The 20,162-nt window shown below is 35.5% G+C and overlaps 1 protein-coding gene across 1 annotated transcript; it reads left to right on the forward strand.

The window, feature by feature from the left end:
* Nucleotides 1-12,207: 12,207 nt before the first annotated feature.
* Nucleotides 12,208-16,087, forward strand: LOC137941253 (thioredoxin-like protein Clot). The gene is made up of 2 exons (XM_068786577.1): nt 12,208-12,789; nt 15,541-16,087. Exons 1-2 carry the CDS (start codon nt 12,654-12,656, stop codon nt 15,789-15,791), a joined length of 387 nt encoding a protein of 128 aa, XP_068642678.1. The 5' UTR covers nt 12,208-12,653; the 3' UTR covers nt 15,792-16,087.
* The last annotated feature ends 4,075 nt before the right edge of the window (nt 16,088-20,162 follow it).

Consider the following 20,162-nt stretch of genomic DNA (forward strand, 5'->3'; position numbering starts at 1 on the left):
ATTTGTCTAGTGCCTTTTGCAAATACAATGGACCATTCATCCCACAAGAACGTGGTACATGTCTGTTGCAATGGTACATAGTATCTTCCCATGGCGATAAACAAAGTTGTGAATGCAACCATAGTTGCAACCTGTTATTCGTCTATCATAGTATCCATGGAAATCTACAAATTCAATCGCCTAAATATCATAAACACAAAAAAACATCAATCTTCAATCATAACCTATTTGCAATCACACCTATACACAACCATATTCATCCACATTCCCACATCCTACATTCAATCACATCCCTACGCATCCATATTCATTTAATTGTCCACATCCATACTCATCTACTATATTCATTCTTGCAATATATAAACACAAAAACATATCAAATTTAAATACTATCCATACTAATAAGTCTTGCAATGTCATAATTCAAATATCATACCTAATACATAACAATATTCCAAAAGAATAGTGTATTTATAACGCATTACAATTAGTTTTCAAGACAAAATTTAAGCCACTCGACCCGCTCTTCCACTGTCATCTCTGCAAACATGACCTTCTTACTTAGCGTATCCATCCATAAAGGAGTGCGAAATTTCAATTCTACAGACAGGTCTGGGGTTTCCCTGAGGGCTTTAACCCAATCTCTTTCAATATCGGGCTCTTTCTCTTTAGGCTTCATCATGAAATTCTCAAATGTCTGAGCTATTCGATCCATTGCATCAATGAATCTACTAGTGTCATCATCGGGCATTTCGGTTCTCTTTCTACGATGACTTGAAGATGACAGCTTACTTCTTTCAGATTGATTACCTGGAGACTCATCCATGCTTAATAATGGCGATGGAGTATCCCTAACTATATCAACATCCTCGGGCTCAACCATTGGGACATGTTCCAATTCACGGATGAGTTCATCGCCCTGATCTACGAAGGTTGCACCTCCTGACCCTACGACTATTGTGTTTCCCACCACCACAGCTAATTTGTCGTACAAGGGACAACCTTCACGTCTATACTTCTCAGCATCTTTATGCTCCTACAATAATAAAACATCTTTTATACGTCTTGGAATAGAGTTATACTAACGCGTAAAACATAAAAAATATTTTATAGTACATCATGATTACTGACCTTTATGTAATCAAGCCATACAAAATTACATGCAGTAACTCGTTATCTGGTTGCATCCCAACCAAACCCACTAGTGTTGATACAATTCGTTACCGTTTGGTATGTTTTCTTCCATGATCTTATTCGATTCTTCACCTGCTCAACAGTTTTTTTATTGACTGCGTCTTCATTGAACTTATTAACACAATCTTTATATACCTCATGCTTCAATACCCCGTTAGGCAACTTGTTCCCTAGATTAACCTGCTCGACCAAGAGATCGAGCATTTTTCTATCGTCTTCGAAGGTCCAAATGTCATATGGTCGACCAGTTGGTTGTCTTCTTGCAGCCATGTATAATCTAAATCCGAGAAGGTCCTCATGGAAAAAAATTTATCAGACAACCTTTACCGGTCACGGAAACACAAACCATAAAAAATAGAATATTATGTGGTGGATATGTATAACACCTGAATCTCCTCACCACATGGCAAAAACATTCCAAAGCACTTCAAAAATTCTCAAAAACATTCTCAAACATTTCAAAAATAATTAAACTATTTTCACTACTGCATATGCACTAAAAAATGAGAAAACACACACATCAAGTCCAAATTCACCGAACACCCCTGGTAGAGCTCCATATAACTTCGCAGTCACTACGAACTGTACCTCGTCAGTGATGGGGGTTGGGTTTCGTTGGCTAATGGACGCCAGTGTAGGCGACTAAGCCTTGTTTGAATTGGACTAAAAAACCCTAATAAAACCTAAACCATAAACCATCAAACCCAAAAGTCAAACCCTATTACCTACTAAACTCTAAACCCTAAACACTAATTCCATAACATAATACCCTAAACCCTAGACCCCCTAAACCTTAGAAACCCTACACCCTAAACCCAAAAAACCCTAGAGCTTAAAAACCCTAAACCCCCTAAACCTTAAAAACCCTAAACCCCCTAAACCTTAAAAAACCTAATCCCTAAAATACCGTAAATCCTTAACCATAAACCCTAAACCCTAATTACATGACCCTTAAATACCGAGTACCAAACCCTATAAATAATCCCTAACACGAATATAGAATTTAGACCCTAAATCACACAATTATGCACAAATAACCACCAATTAGGCACTGACAATAAAATTAAATCAAATAAAATACTAATTTAATGGAAAAAAATTAGGGTTTAGTCATACCTTCTGAAATTTGGGGAAAACTGAGGCTGAAGGATGAAATCAATGCTGAATGGGGAAATCGATGCTTAATCGAAGTAGAAATTAAGAAATCGAAGTCCAAATGTCAAAATCGAAGAAAATTGAAACCGAAATAGGGGAAATCGCAAGAAATCGGATGGTATTTTGGGGGAAAAGAGAATAGTGAGAGGGAGAAGGGAGTGAGATGTCGAAGGGAGAAGAGAGGGAAAAGAGAGAAGAAAGGGAGGTTGAGAGGGATAAGAGAGAGAGAGAGAAGCGAGAGAGAAAAATGGAGAGCGAGTCCGAGAGAAGAGAGGGAGGCACAGAGACGAGAGAGGGGGTGTGAGAGAGAGGGTGAGTCTGAGAGAAGACCGAGAGACGGAGGCCGGAGACGAGAGGGAGCAGAGACGGAGGCTGGAAAACCAGAATCCGAGGGAAGAGAGGCAGTAGTGACGTTAGGGGCACATGGAGACGAGAGAGGGAGTGCGGGAGAGAGGAAGAAAAAAAGGAAAATGAGGACGCACGAGAGAGGGGGGTACGAGGAGAGAGGGGGGCAAAGGGAGCCTCGCGCGTCCTTATCTCAAAGAAGATCAAAAAATGCCTTCTTTGAGATGAAGGATTTTAAACTGTGGAGATGAAGGACCGCTTCATCCCCTGCATCCAGATGAAATGTCATCTGCGCTCCACTAATGACTTCAAGTGTTGAAGGGCGTCAGTGTATTTGATACACTACAGCTTGTCCCAATTTATGGGGATCAAGGTGTTAGAGTTTTTAAAATAAAAGGCACCCACATAGGGTTGGCATCGAGTTGAGCCAAGCTCGAACTTGCATATGTTTGAGCTTGACTTGATCTGAATACTTCGAATTCAAGCTCAGCCTCGAGCTTAAAATTGGAATCGAGTTCGAGCTCAAAAATTTTAACTGAGTTTAAGCCCGAGTTCATACATTTAAAACTTTAAAAATAAAAAAATATAAAAAAATAAAGAGAATATTGTGATGATTTTAGTACCATTAAACTGCAAGGTATCATAGAAGAGTCTAACATTTTGCAATGGAGCAAACTAATATATAATAATCAACTTAATAGACCTAAAAGAAAGAATAAACACTTCTATCAATATTGTTTATTCTATTAGTAAACAACAACATAAGATGTTGAGAGACCCAAAAGGGCAGAAAGATCGATCGTCTTTGAGGTTTGAAGTAAATAAGAATAATTATCAACCAACTAAAGAGGGAATTGATGAAGGTAATGAGAGTAAAGGGTATTTTTGTAAAAAAAATTGTTAACAAGTCCGCTCACGAGTTAACAAGTCAAGTTCGGCTTGTTAAACTTAACAACCTTTACTTTATGATTGAGCTCAAGCCAAGCTCAAGTAAAAACTGAACTGAGCCGAGCTCTAACGGTTTGCGAGTTGGTTTGGCTTGTTGCCACCCTTACACCTATATGTACAAGAGGCATGCACGTGTGCCTATTAGCTCAATTGGTTAAAACGTCGTTGATAACAGAAATGTCACATGTGCGCATGGTCTCACAAATGGGTGAACGTACATGTGGTCTTGCACGTGCTCGTGGTTTCGCACATGCGCGTAGTTTCGCACGTGTATTTGGGTGGGCCCATTTGTTTCAAGTGTGATATGTGAAGCCAGAACAAGATGAACTTTTTGAAACAATTGGATCAATCCGACAGTTGGGATGGATCAAGATCACAGTCGTTGGCTGGAAACGGTTATAGATCCAAACCATCGCATTAGTCGATTATAGATTTGAACCATCAGATTAGTCAGTTATAGATCTAAAATGTTAGATCGAACGGTTACAATATCTGAACCATCAAATCGAGTGGTTACATATCTAAACTATCATATCGTGTTCTTACAAATCTAATGGTTTGATCAAAAGTCATTATAGGTCTAAATCATTAGATTAAGCGATTTCAAATTTGATGGTCAGATTGGACATCAATGATTTGAATCGTCATATCAAAGCAGTTACAGATATGGACGATTAAATCAATCCAGAAATAAAGAGGTGGTTTTCCTTAGAAAGCTCTATAAATAGAGCTATAAAATGTAAGAAAGAGATAGAGAATAAATTCTAAGCTCTGAAAAGCATTCTAAAAAGAAGAAAGTGTTCTTCGTGTTCCTGTGTTCCTGAGAGAAGTTCTAATGTTTTTGAAAGAAAAGAGGAAATAACCTCCGTCCGATCCGGTTCGAGTAATTAGAAAAGGTCTTGTAGAATTCATAAACCTGCTTAGTATTATGCACATCTAAGAGGCCAGAAAGATTTTTTGTATCTTGGGAAGAAACCATCAGATTCGGTGCACTATAGGAGGTGAATCTCTTTCAAAGACAAATGAATATATGTCTCAGGCCTGATAGAGGTATTATTTAAATTATTTATTATTTTATGTCTGATTGGTGAAGCAGGTCGGCAAAAGGTACCCATCAACACCAAACTATTAATTTTGGTTTATTAAAGTGTTTTATTAAGGTTTTGTGAGTTATATTAGTTTCCAACAATTTTTGAAAGAGATTCAAACTTCTAGAATGGGGAAATCTGAAAACTCAATGAACAAAATACTGAAACTCGAATTGTTTGATGGGAAAATTTTCAATAGATGGTAGAAACGAATGAAATATTGGTTCACAAGTCTAGAGTTGTTCTATGTAGTTATGAGTACTCCAATTAGTAGCCTAGAGGACTATGAACCAGCAAGATTAGGTGTTAAACACAAATATGAAAAAGATGATTATTTGTCTCATAGTCTGATCCTTAGTGCACTGAGCAACAATTTATGTGACATGTATTCCTGATGCTAAAAGTGTGAAAGATTTATGAAAAACTTTACAGTCAAAGTACGGTTAAGAAATTGAGTCTGAACAAAAGGTTTTTTATAAAAGAGTATTTCACCTAAACGATTGTTGATGGGAAATTGGTGATCAATCAGGCACATGAAATTCAAAATATTACTGCTAAGATTATCGCCAAGGGTATTCTAATATATGATAGAGTACAAGTATTTGCCCTCATATAAAAACTTCTTCCATCATGGTTAGACTTCAAGATGCAAATAAAGGATAAAATAGAACTTCCTACATTAGACGAAGTGTTGGTGTCAATTCATATAGAATAAAAACACAGAAACAAGAGGTTATGTTATGTTTGTGGAAAATCAAGTCACTTTACTTAACAATGTCGACACAAGAAAAACAAAGGTCAAGGTGAAAGTACAATTCCTCAGGCAAACATGATAATGGGAACCAACTCGATTTTGGAATCGATGGCAAGTTAGTAACAACTAACAAAATAAATCTAGCATTTAATCCAACCGATTGGTGGATTGACACAAGAGCAACCAATTGATATTTCCTTTTTTTCATCCTACAAGGAGGTCAAAGGGATAACTATTATAATGGACAATTTCAGTGTTGCTCAAGTGATTGGTGAATAAGATGTAGAGTTGAAGTTCACATTCTGGAACACTCTAACTCTCCACAATGTGTAGTACATTCTAGATGTACGGAAGAATCTTGTTTGAGTTGAATAAAGTTGTAATTACCAAGGGTGGGTCTTTTATAGAGAAAGGTTAAGTGTTTTTTATGATTTATTTAAATTTAATTTATTTTTTCTAAAAATATTAATGAGAATAAAGTTTCATTTAATGTCATGTTGGTTGACTCTTTTGACTTGTGGCATAGTAGACTTAGAAATATAAATATAAACACTCTAAAAAGTATTATGAACTTAGATTTAATACCTAAATATAATAAAAAATTAAAAAATAAATGTGAAATTTGTGTCCAATCGAAACAACCTAGAAAGTCATTTAAGTCAATGAGTAAAAGTTTTGATCTTCTAGAGCTTATACACAATGACTTATGTGAGATGGGCGGTATTTCGACCAGAGCAGAAAAAGGTATTTTATTACCTTTATAAATGATATGTCAAAATTTTCAGAGTGGTTCCGTTGTCGAGAAGGGAGCTCTTGCCGATAAAGAGCTCTCACCGGAAGGGAAGAAGAAGGTGTGTTTTTTTCCCGCTTCTGTTCGATTATGAGGAAATTATTTGGCATATGGTCATTCTGCAATTTCAGAAACTTTGGGGGCCAATTTGGATTTTCTAAAGGTGTTGGAGTTAATTTAGAATTTCTGATATTTTGGGGCCGTTCTAAAATTTCTGAAGGTGTAGGGGTGTATTTATAATTTTCGAATGTGTGGGGGTATAATTCGAATGTCTATTAATTCAGGGGCAAATTTTGAATTTCTGAAAGTGTAGGGGTCTGTTTGGAATTTCTGAGGTACTTGAAAATTTCAGTTCCGGTTATTTGTTCAGGGAAGAGGTTTCTGGGGTCATATTGATGGGAGTGATCCGGCACCTAGCGATGTTGACGCATTGTCAAAATGGATCATCCTGAATGTTAGAATCATGACTTGGATACTTGGATCCCTTGAGCCTCACCTAGTCCCTAATCTGAGGCCCTACAATATTACCCAACAGACCGATCTTTTAGGTGCGGCAAGCTACAGCCCACTATAGTGGACGGAACCACTCTGATACCCACCCCGCCCATTCTTGACCGCCTCTCACGGGATTCGAACATGGGACGTGGCATGCCCAGCTCTGATACCATGACAACGGCTAGTCAATACAACCTAACAGACCGATCTGTTAGGTGCGGAAAGCTACCGCTTACAAGAGTGGATAGAACCACTCTGACAAAAATACTATCGTGTGTATCTAATTAAGACAAAAGATGAAGCATTAGAAAATTTTAAAATTTATAAATCAGAAGTAGAAAATCAAGACCAAAAAAATAATAAAAAAGCTTAGGTTAGAGGAGGAGAATATAGTTCTATTAAATTTGTGAAATTTTGTGAGGAACATGGTCTCATACATGAAATCATGGCTCCTTATTCTCCTCAGTCCAATAGAGTAGCTAAAAGGAATGACATACAATTTTTAGACATGATTAATTCTATGTTATCTAGCTCTAGTCTTCCTAACAATATGTGATGAGAAGCTTACTTTCAAAGTAAAATACCTAATCGTATTCCATATAATGACACTCAAAAAACATCATAAGAGTTATGGTAGGGTAGAAGACCTAGTCTTAAATATTTTAAAGTATGGGGTTCCCTTGCTAAAGTTAAAATTAACTTTAACGAAGTTGAGTCATAAGATTTACAATGCAACTTTCATATGATATGTAGAAAACAATAATGCACATCGATTTTTAGTAGTACATTCAGATTTACCTGAAATATCTGTAAATACTATTAAAGAATCTGATGATGCTATATTTTTTGAAAATGTACTTCCTATGAAAGAAAAGAGAAAATTAGAAGTAAGAGAAACTTCTAGATATCGCGATGAGGACCCTAAAACAGTGTCACAAATTGAACTTAAGCGAAGTAAGAGACCTAGGATAGAAAAGAACCTAAGAGATGATTTTTGCGCATTCCTCATAGAGGATGATCTATTGACTTTTACCGAAGCAATCAAATCTAGTGAAGCATTCATGTGGGAGGAAGCAGTTAAAATGAAATGGATTCAATTCTTACACACCATACATGAGAATTAATAGACTTACCTCTAGGGTCTAGACCAATTGGATGCAAATGGATTTTCAAAAGTAAACATAATCCTGATGGGTCCATAGAAAAATAGCTAGATTAGTTGCTAAAAATTTTAGTCAAAGAGAAGAGATTGATTTTGACATGTCTTCACCAATCACTAGGATAACTACAATTTGAGTGCTTGTTACACGGATCGCGTCATATAACCTCGAACTATATCACATGGATGTTTAAACAGCCTTTCTCAATAGCAAATTAGAGGAAGAATTTTATATGGTACATCCAGAGGGTTTTGTAGTCCCGGTCAAGAGAATTAGGTGTGTAAGTTAGTCAAATCTTTATATGGTCTAAAACAAGTTTCTAGGTTGTGGCATAAAATTTTTGATAGAGTAATCCTATCATATGGTTTCAAAATATGTGATTTTGATAAATGTGTATATTTGAAAATATACGATAGGTCGTTCATTATCTTATGACTTTATGTTGATGACATGTTGATATTTGGAAATGAAAATATCAAAATATTAGAGGTAAAGAAATACCGCAATGATAATTTTGATATGAAAGACCTAGGGTTAGCGAATGTATTATTTGGAATCAAAATAATAAAAATAAAAATGAGATTACTTTGACTCAATCTCATTATGTGGAAAGAGTTACGAAACAGTTCGGATATGAGAATTGTAAACCAGTTAGCATACCATATGATTCTAGCATAAAATTAAAGAATAATGGTGAGGATAGTGTTTTATAGTTGAGGTACTCTCAAATTATTGGAAGCCTAGTGTATTTATCAAATTGTACCAGACCAAATATTTCCTACGCAGTACGAAAATTGAGTAGGTATACGAGTACCCCCAATAAAAATCATTGGGATACTATTGAAAGCCTTCTTAAATATTTGAAAGATACTATTAATTATGGAATACACTACTCTAGTTTTCCTATTGTACTAGAAGGGTACAATGATGCTAAACCGATTTCTGATTTCCTAAAGCCACCAGTGGTTTCGTATTTATGCTATGTAGTGGGGCAATTGCTTGGAAATCTTCCAAGTAGACCTTGATTACCATATCTACTATAAGGGCTGAAATGGTAGCCTTAGAGTTAGCTAGTGGAGAATTTGAACAACTTAGGGGTCTATTATCAAACATTTTCATGATGTATAAGCCAATTCCAGTTATCTTAATTAATTGTGATAATAAGGTGACTATGATGAGAATTAAAAGTAAAAATCATAATTCGAAGCCATCTAGGCATATTGAGCTTTGATAGAAAATCTTGAGGAAGCTCACACCCGCTTAAGTTATAACCTTGAGTTATATTAAATCAGTGGAAAACTTGGGTTAAATACAAAAAACCCTTCCATCCTCTTTGAGTTGGTATGAGACTCACACACCTACACGTGCAAGGCTCTCATGTTTGCACATGCATGTGGTCTCGCACATGTGTGGTATGCTACACATGTTCACACATGTGTTCGGGTGGGCCCGCATGTCACATGTGTGACATGTGGGACTCGAACTCGAGACTACCTGCTCTGATACCATGTTACTAACCATTGCGCCAAAAGACCGGTCTGTTAGCGAAGGCGCAACATGCATATTAAAGACAAGTCTTTCCAACATTGAATTTAGATTGACTCCCTTTTTTATTTTGATAATAACAAAACTTAATATAATTGATAATTTGTAAACTAAGTATTTCAGATATTTTATCTTCAATAGACAATGCATCTCAAAGTCTAAAGCTTCAAAACGATCAAACCTACACAAGACCTCAAGCAACATTGAAGGATATCTCATAGAGAATCACCAATGAAGAATGAGACAATGTGAAGACTAGATTAGGTCTTATTGATGTATATCAAAACTCAATAAAAAATGTAAGAGAGTTTTTTCAACTCCTTTATTTAAAGAACAATTGTGTACATAGAGTTTTAGGACACACATTGCATATACACATGCTTAGGAATATCATACACCTCCTCTAGAACATGTTAGTCATTCCTATGCTTTAAAAGTCACTTTAGTTGAACTAGCACTGGAATGATCGATCAACCTCTACCATTAATCGATCATCCAAAAGTGTTCATGCCAAGACTATAAAGCATGATCGATCAACCATAGTCGATTGATCGATCATCTAAAACATAATACTATCAAGACAAGTGAAATTTACATGGAATGGTCGATCATTCCACGATCGATCGATTGGACAAAATCTTGCTAGTCAGGAACATAAAACATGATAGATAATAAAAAGTTCACTAATTAATCATACTTGTATTGCACAGCTAGAGGGAATTCTAATTGATCAATCATCCCATGGTAATGATCAATCAACTTAACTTTTGTGGACCAATGGTAACTTGTTGATAGATTAGTCTATTGATTAATAAGTCAAATTTTGACAGAAAAACAGTCGTTATGATTTACTGATCGATCAATCATTTTATAAAGATCAATCAATCAACGTACTGCTAAAAAATGACTAGTTTGGCTTGAAAAAGTTATAAATACCCCACCAAACCACATATAGAGAAGTTAATGAACATTTATTGGTAAATCTTCACACTTTTATTCTCACATCTTACAAATACTTCTCAAAGTGTTTTTGAGTGAAAGAGAGCTACACAATTGCATTAACATTATTCTTTCCTCCATCTATCCTTACATTTCATTCTAATCAAGCTCCTACACACTCTACATTGTGTTGAAAAGAATTGAAAGAAGTGAAAGTTTGGATCTCTCAAGGAGAAGATATTCTTTTAATTTGAAATTCTCAATTCACCACCCTCTTGATAAGCCACCTGGGCCAACATGGCCAAAGCAAGATGAGCTTTTTGAAACGATTGATCCATCCGACCATTGGGATGACAAATCAAGTATCTGACGGGAACTAACGATCCAACGAAACTCACGGGACTAAGGGAACAATCCAAACACCAACAAGAGAGAGCGTTGAGCTCTCTGGTTTCACGGCGAAGACGAAGCAGACGAACGACGAATAAAAATGTTTTCGTTGGGGATTTTCCCCCTTTCATTAGGTATTTAAGCTTTAGGTTTTCCTGTTACAAAATGGCCCATGGGCCCAATATAATACCACTCATCCCATTAAACCTAATCAAATAACCCTATGTACATAACCCAAATTATACAACGATTATAAACATAAATTACATTTAATATACATTTTAACATATCTTTCCTCCATCTATCCATACATTTCATTCTAATCAAGCTCCTACACACTCTACATTATGTTGAAAAGAAGTGAAAGAAGTGAAAGTTTGGATCTCTCAAAGAGAAGATATTCTCCTAATTAGTTTTAATTTGAAATTCTCAATTCACCACCCTCTTGATAAGCCACCTGGGCCAACATGGCCAAAGCAGGATGAGCTTTTTGAAACGATTGATCCATCCAACCATTGGGATGGATCAAGATCGAAGCCATTGGATAAAAACGGTTATAGATTCGAACCATCACATTAGGCGAGTACCGGTCTGAATTGTCGGATTAGTTGGTTATAAATCTGAACCATTAGATCAAACAATTACAAGATTTGAATCATCAAATCGAACGATTACAGATCTAAATGGTTAGATCTTGCCATTAAAGATCTAATTGTTAGATCAAAAGCCATTGCATATCTGAACCGTCAGATCAAAGCGGTTACAGATCTGACGGTTAGATTGGGCATCAATTATCTAAACCATTTGATTAAAACGGTTACAAATCTGGACGATCATATCAGCCCAAAGATCAAAGGTTTTTCCCATAAGAGTTAGAAGTCTCTATAGATAGAGCCGTAGAATGTGAGAAAGAGATAGAAAATAAATTTTGAAATCTGAAAAGCGTTCTAAAAAGAAGAAAGTGTTCTTCGTGTTCCCAAGAGAAGTTCTAGTGTTCTCCAAAGAAAAATGAGGAAATATCCTCTCTTTGATTTAATTCGAGAAGTTAGAAAAGGTGTTACAGAGTTTATGGGCATGTTTAGTATCCTACTATAGGAATCAAATTTATATTGAAGATACTGAATACACATTAGGCCCAATAGGGGTATTATTTAAATTATTTATTATTTTCTATTTAATTGGTGAAATATGTGGACAAAAGGTACACATTGGTAGCAAGTTATTAATTTGGGTTTATTAAAATATTTTATTGAGGTTATGTGAGTTACATTTAGTTTCCAACACTAGCAGCTGTTGCGTCGATTCGACCGATTGATCATTTACGTGGGGAAACAAAACCGAGTATCGGTTGGTTAATGGATGGTCTCCTTATTTTAGGATGTGCCTCATGAAGGCAGCCTTGTCCAAGGTACCAGAATTTCCCATTGCGTACTAGTGCCGCAGCGAAGAACCAATCAAGAATTGCTGAAAAGCAAATCTGGGCGGCCATGGATGGTTGCCTCTGAATCAAAGGCATAAGGTTCTTGAATGAGGATCTATTCCCGAGGGCACAAGAAAAAACAGCAAATCAAGAATTTACTTGATCAGTAACTAAGATTGACCAGCGGAGCAGTGAACAAAACCTACATGTGCCTCCGTGGAATCAGGAGGTGGGATCTGCTGGCTTCTGAAATTAGTCGAGACAACTTGCTGATTCTTTGGGAGCATCAATTCTGACACTCTGGCTGATTGACAGCCTCGAAAGTCGATAGGCGTGATTCGTTGTGACCATATTCTATATAATCGGCAGAAGAAGCTAGTTGTTATCGTCTGGGTTGATCGACTGGAAGAGTTGTGAAAAGTCGGGGAAAATGCCGCTTCAAACGATGGACGCCTCTGTCTCCAATTTCGAGCAAGTTTTCGACGAGTTTCGATCCGAAAAGCAGATAAAGCTCCTTCTCTTCTTGGCTGATAAGGATCCTGCGACCTCCCGCAGCTGGTGCCCTGGTTCGTTTTCGTTTCTTTCTTAGGTTTTCTTATCCCGTTTATTGGCAGTAGTTGAGCGTTAGATTTCCCCCGGTGGTAAGCGCGTCCCGGTGCCTTTTCTTGGTCATAGAATTTATATTTTATATCGATTGGTTGGTTTTGTCGTCTGATAAATACGTTCTCACAAGACAACAGCCGGAGAGCTGCAAGTTCTGCAATTATTTTATCCTTTATGTGCTGAATGCTGTTTTCGGAACCAGAAAACGAGGGTTTGCTGGATACCCCCTCATTCGATTTTTTTCCCTTTTAATCACGGAGGGAGGAATTGCAAAGGAGGGGAAAGAGATTGTCAGGGATAGAGAGAGAGAGATTGCAAGGGAAAGGGAGAGAGAAATGTGTTTTGCTTCCATAGTTATCGTGATAGTAAAAAACAGGCTTGTTATAATCTGTTTTTGTTTCAAGCTGTTTCGTTGTTTGTTTCAGACATATAGTAAAATTGTCGACCACATTATTTTCTGTGAAAAAGAAGGTAATGATTCGGAGACCAAACGATCTAATGTCTAAGTATCTGTAATTAGTTTCAATGGGAGATATGACATTTCTAAACACAAAATGTGAACACTAGTTATTGTTGAAGTTTTGTTCTCATTAACGACCTTTGATGCAAGGTTTTGGTGCTGACTTTCATTCACGGTTAAGAACAGATTCAATCTGTTCCAGGTCGTGATATGGAAGGGTTTTAGAATTGTTTGACTGCCACTCATACTGATAAAGACAATTTGCTATTGTTTTCTGACTTGGTATATAATCTTGAGGGACTCACTTTTGGGTAGAGATAAGATCCTTACGTGACTGTGGAGTATCAGTGAATGCGCAGCTAATGGTGCTGAACACACTATCTGGGACTTGTATTTTCTTACTCCCTTAACATGCCAGAACATAGCCACCTTATGTATGCTCAGGCCATTGATGATGGTCATTTTCATTATGTCTAGTCATAGGTAAAGACTACTGCTCCTTGTGACATGGAAGTGCTCTTAGCTCCACACAAACTACAGATTTTTTAGTCAGATGCTGTGTGACCATCTTACTCAGTGGAGAATACTTCAAGGTTGCAACTTTTTCTAAAACAATAAAATAGAATAGTCTAGAAATAAAAGTGAAAAAAGAAGAAAGACCATTCTCAAGAAAATAAGAAGTGCCAAACAGATATTGGACATGCCTAAACTAATTTAGTACAATCTTAAATTATCTCAGAACAATCACAATGAACTAGATGAAGTTAGGGCTTTCCTTTCAGTCCTATATCAGTAGTCTATTTAGAGAAATAGCTACTGTTATAAGGTGGGCTGTTCTTTATCAACATGTTTAAGCTTATTAAGGACAAATGGAAGCTTAGAAGCTCTTCTTGCGACTTTGCTGTTTTTCAGTCATCAAGTAGTTGACTTCTGCTTGATAGTTTAGGTCACCGACTGTTATGTGTAGAAAGACATTTGACTAATATAAAGGATCAGTTAATGTGTCATGTGTGTGGACTATATGCAGATGCAATCTGGAAATTGCCAAAGTGCTCTTAAAGCCATGATATAACTCACCCAATTCAAAATACTAGGGTGACTAAGCTTATGTTTTGATGATGCTCTTGCACCAGTTGGGTAGGTGCTTGGAAAAACTGAAAGAGTCGTGATTTTCATATAAATGGATCCAATCATGCTTAATTGATTTTACTTAATTCATAAAAATAAATTAAAAAAATATGTTTCCTAAATTAGGTATAAAGCCATCTTTCTGTCTTGGAATGTATTCACTAAGTTTGCTTGTGGTTATGATTTCTAAATGGAAGTGTGCAAAAATTGAAGCTAATAATGGTGGTGGCAAGGATCAAAAAAGTGAAAACAGAAATAACTAGAGTGACTATGGTGGCATGTGGTAAGTCAAAGTGCTGGAACTCTTTTGTTCATTTCTGCCAGGATGCTAGGAAATTTATAGACATCATTCATGAATCTGTGATAGTAATAGCCACGGTGAACCTTCTAGCCCTCTTAAACCTCAGATTGTGAAGTATTCTCCGTCTTGTTGAGCTTGCCTTTTTTTCTTTCATTTCTGAAGCAAAATGACATTTTGGGAACAGATCTAATTCTGTCTTTGTTTGCCCATCTGAAGATTGAAAGGAGAAAAAGAAAAGAAAGGTGAAAAAAATAATTGAAGAATGAAATGATCCCCCACAAACTATTACAATCCTATGTGAAAAATGGAGGAAAGAGTACCAAAGCAATTCACTAAAAGATATCTTGTGAAAGGTGAGAGTATTTGTATTTCCTCATCTTCTTCCTTCAGATGGGGTGGAATATCAAAATTTGCACATTTTTTATTTTTTTTGAGATTGTATTCCAAAATTAGCTTTACTAGATGAATAATATGAATAGACTTATTTCAAAAAAAATATGAATAGACAGCTTCTGAGCCTGAATATTAGGACTATAGGTGACTCTTAGTGATTCATGATGAGAGACTAGTCTTTGGCATTTACATCTGTTGACTACAGGAGGGGTTACATCAACAAACTTTTGTTTCGTGCCTACGTTGATCTGGTTTTGTTTGAATGTAGCACCGCCAGTGTGATTTTTCTCAAACTAATGCCCTCCCCATAAGTAGCACCTATCTAATCGGTGACCACTTTACTAGTGTGGAGAAGCATGTTTGTTAGAGGTCTTCATTGTAGTATTCAGATTTATAGGTTGTACCTAAAATTTGTGATACTTATCTTGGTAGATTGTGTTCGAGCTGAGCCTGTTATATACCAGAAGTTGGAAGCATCAGCAAAGGATGTTGTCCTCCTCAAAGCCTATGTCGGTGATCGGCCCACGTGGCGAAATCCTAGCCACCCATTGAGAGTCGACCAGAGGTTCAAGCTCACTGGAGTTCCAACTCTAATACGATGGGAGAATGATGCCATTGCTGGACGTCTTGAAGATGATGAAGCTCACATTGCCAATAAAATTGATGCCCTCGTCAACATATGATAGTATCTTATTGCTCATTTTATGTACTAGAGAATGATCAGCAAATAAAACTCTCCTGCTGTACTCCTACAGTACCCCATGGTTTTATTTTGTTTTTAGAGCGAGCTTTGATATGATGAAGAGAATAACTTTTGACAGGCACTCTTTCAAAAAAATTCTGTTTCCCCAAGTATCAGGCTTACATGGATGGGTGGTGCCTTCAGGAATTGGTCAGTTTTTGGAAGCAGTAAGTTGGAAAAATGTAGTCTGGACATCATCTTTTAATAAAGTCATGATGTCTGGTGATCAATTCTCTATCTCAATCTGGAAGTTACTTCAACCTAGTCTCTGCCCTTCACAGTTCCATAAACCTGCCAGTTTTTTGTATTCTCAACCATCTCTGCCTCGTTAAGCATGGCAATCTTCCTTCCAGCTCCAATTTAGACTGCTTACTGGTTTCTTCTCCTCTCTCCTCTGCCCTTCAAATAATTCACCCATTTTTTTTTCTCCATTGAGGAGCTTTTATATAACCCTTGATATGTTGAAAAGAATTTTTTTAAGAAACAGGCCGATTAAACACATAAAAAATAGATAAATTTGGAGAAGGTTTTTGGCTGTATTGGTACATAAACGATCTTCTGTGACTTTCTCTACTTGTGTTTGTTGTTGATTGTGGGTACTTTGGATTTCTTCTTCATGTAAAGTTATTTTCTTCTATAAAACTATTTATATTGGCTTCATGGATTGTAATTTGATTTTCAACACTATCAAAACTGACATTTTCTATGCATGTGTGTGTTCTCTCTATTTTGAATCTTCCCTTGATAAAAAAAAAATTTCAAGCCTCTTATACTGACCAGTTGGCTCTAGTTTTAACAACATTGGTAAATAAAATCAAAATAGTAAATAGAAATAAAAAAAATATTGAATGAGATTTAAGTTAAATATAATTAAAAAATAAAAAATTAGTAAATTGAATAACTTAATTAAATACATCAGAAAATTTTGAAACAAAAATTTATTACATTATATCAGAATGTAAAAAAAATGGTATGATAGTAAATATGAGTAAAAATAGTAAATCGTTGTTTAAAATGAATATTAACAAATCAAAATTAAGTTAAACAAAATTCAGAACATAATTAATTAAAATGATAAATTTAGAATAGATAATAAATCAGAAATATAATAATTATGTAAACAGAAAATAGTATAATAAATTAAATCATTAAAATTAAAAAATAGTCTACATAATTATTTTTAGCCTTGTAACATTTTCTTTTTATCATTTCATACCGTAAAAAGAATAGATTAGAATAGATTAATCCAATATTTGCTAGTATCCCTTGCGTGAGGCACGCCGGGTTGTCTTCCTCATAGTATTGAGCTCATAAAAAGAATGCGAACGAAGATAGGGAAAGCATTAAAACGATGCATTAATCGGGAACTCTAAAGAGAGAAAAAGCATGAATAAAACATTAAAATGATGCATTAATCAGGGGTGTTAAACAGAGAGAGCATGTATCAAGCATAAGGCGAAATAGAAATCTAGAAAAATGGAAAGCTAGAACCAAGCATTAAAGTAAACTTTCACTCGCCACTTACAATGCACACTAACAAGTTTTGGGTTATTTCCATTAGTGAAAGTACTTTCACTTTTAGAGTGCATTAATAGGGCTTAAAAGATAAGTCCTAGAACTATTGAACAATCGAATATAAATAGAAGACAAACAAAACTAAAACACATTTAATTGAGACTCTTATATGAGACTTTCTCCTGTGAGACTCATACAAGACTCCACCATATTAATACTGGCTCTATAAGATTTCCCACTATGAGAGTCACGTAAGACTCTTCCATAGCCACTCTTCAACACTCCCTCTCAAGCTAGAGTTTATAACTTCAGCTTGTAATGAAAAGGATTGTTGGTTTTCAAATTTCATTAGCTAAAACTTTTTCATAGATGTTAAATCTTCATCATTTTTCTGAATATTTTGATCAAATAAAAATTACTACAACATGTGGAACAAAATACCTATTTTTTGTACCTCTTCTTCTACTTCTCCCCCTCAAGTTGGGATAAAAAGGACAAAGATCCAGCTTGGACAAAACACAATGTGAGAGAAGAAAATCACTCCTAGCCATATGACAAAACGGTCACAATTTGAAACACTCCGCACAATTTTAAAGGCAAAAAAATGACCCAAATGTAGGGCTTAACAAAGAGACTACTCACTTTTCTGGGATAGCTCAAACACAAATCATCTCTTGGATGAGGAATAAAAGACTTGAGTTAAGTTGGATGTTGGGCTCAATCCTATACTTTTAGGTAATAGGTTTCTATTTATTGCTCTGAAGAGATAAAAACACAAGATGATAAACTAAATAAATACTAGAGGAAAACAACTTCTATTTATTGCTCTGAAGTGATCAAAACACAAGATGATAAACTAAATAAATACTAGAGAAAAACAAATTTAATGGAAGGAGACGACTATGCAACACTCAAACTTCCAAATTGACCTTTTTTTTAAAAAAAAAAAAACTAGGGGAGACTATAACAGTATAACTTAATAAATTAACAAAGTATAACTTTGTTCGGGTGACTACAATTTTTCAGAGTGAACTATGAGAAAGATACACAACCAATTAACAAAAATGCAAAACTTGGAAACAACATTGAATCAAGATATTGTACACCTTGAATGAACACATCATGGAGTGATTGTCTAACCAAAACTCTCTGATTAGAAGAGAAATTTGGCTAATGTTGAAGAGTAGGTATGGAAGAGTCTCACATAACTCTCACAACAATAAGTCTTACAGAGCCAAAATTATTATGGAATGAGGTCTTATAAGAGTTCCAATTAAAAGGTGTTTTAGTTAAGTTAGTCTTCTATTTATATTTAGTTGTTCAATTATTTTAGGACTTATCTTTTAGTGTTTAACTTTGGGTCTAACTGGGATAAGAGTAGTTTAATTGTTGGATTCTATTTGTTTTCTCTATTATAAATAGAGACTCGTTGTACTCAAATTACATCCAGTTAGTGCCCTTTTTTTTTTCAAAAATTCAACAAGGTGTCAGAGCAGGTTCTATGAGTTGACTCGGTCAACTCACAGAGATAATGTGATCATTTTCTGATCTATCATCTCAAATAGTTTAGGTTCGTATTCTATCTTTTTTTCTTCTTGTCCTATCCTAGTATCCTTTATTTTCTTACCATTAGCACTTTCATACTAAGCTTTTCATATTACAAATTATATATTGACGAAAAAATATTTGAGTTTACTTTTCAGCACAAAAATAATTTGGCAATCAATTTTTTCTTCAAAGAGAAATCACATAGACTTCCTCTTACAAGTTGTAATCTAGGTGTCTTGACATAATTACATAACTCAATTCAAAATAAAGTTCAAACATTCCTTTCTTCTTCCTGTGATTTCCTTGTTTGATTTCCTTATCATGATTTCTTGCTTTTGATTTTTCCTTCTTCTTCCTTTGATTGAGTAATTTGAGATAATTTATCACCTTGATTGATTTGATCATTATTTGTAGAAGAACCTTGAGTTGGATGTAGTGACACATGTATGTGAGAGATTGAAGGGATTAAATTCTCTTGAATTATGCATGGGGACGTCATCTTTTGAGTGGATGAGGTGGACATCACCTTTGCATGGTTTTGCATCAGTGATTTGTCCCTCTTTACCTCTTATGCCATCTTTGAATGAATATAGTCTTCTTTTGTAGTGAAAGGTTTTAGTGTAGCTTGGAGTAATGCATTTTCTTGTACTTATCTTTGTATGTTTGTATTTCTTTGTTGTTTTTCATTTTTTAGTATCAAACATCAAGTATTCACAACAATTGGTAAGCCCCATCATAATTTATGTACCATCGTGAGTAATTTTTACCCAATCCTTCTTACCCAGTTCTTGAAAGAAATGTAAACTTCAAGACACTAAATTCTAGATTGGCAGTACATATAATAACGAACAGATGTATTTTGACTTGTTCTATATTTTATAAATTCATGGTTAGGTAAATTAGTTGAGTCTTCCATAAGATTAGGACTCTTCAAAATAATCCTTCTGTTTAGGTGATTTCTGTTGTACATCTGTATTTTAAATATGGTTCAAATTCATTAGAGAGTAGCAATTCAATTAAAAAAACAACAATTCCTTACATAGTATCAAAGCAACACATTTCTCTTACCTTTAATTCATCTCTTCTTTTGCGCCATTGAAGACTCTAAAGTTACCATTTCTTTTCCTCAGTTGCCGCTGCGTCTTCCCCTCTTCTAGCAGTCTCATCAACGACACCTGCAACAGCGTCAACCACGATTCCTCCTCCTATTGTTGTTGCATAGCAGCAGCTCTGGAAAAAAAAACTACTC

Source organism: Aristolochia californica, unplaced genomic scaffold (genome assembly GCF_029961685.1).
Source record: "Aristolochia californica isolate CCGP_79_NKW_82.1479 unplaced genomic scaffold, dmAriCali1.0.hap1 SCAF_9, whole genome shotgun sequence".
Lineage (NCBI taxonomy): Eukaryota > Viridiplantae > Streptophyta > Magnoliopsida > Piperales > Aristolochiaceae > Aristolochia > Aristolochia californica.

Bases quoted from the DNA above. Each gene is read 5' to 3' on its own strand.
- LOC137941253 (XM_068786577.1), top strand. From the start codon at position 12,654: ATGCCGCTTCAAACGATGGACGCCTCTGTCTCCAATTTCGAGCAAGTT. The intron at 12,790-15,540 runs GTTCGTTTTCGT...TTATCTTGGTAG, and splicing joins CTCCCGCAGCTGGTGCCCTG to ATTGTGTTCGAGCTGAGCCT.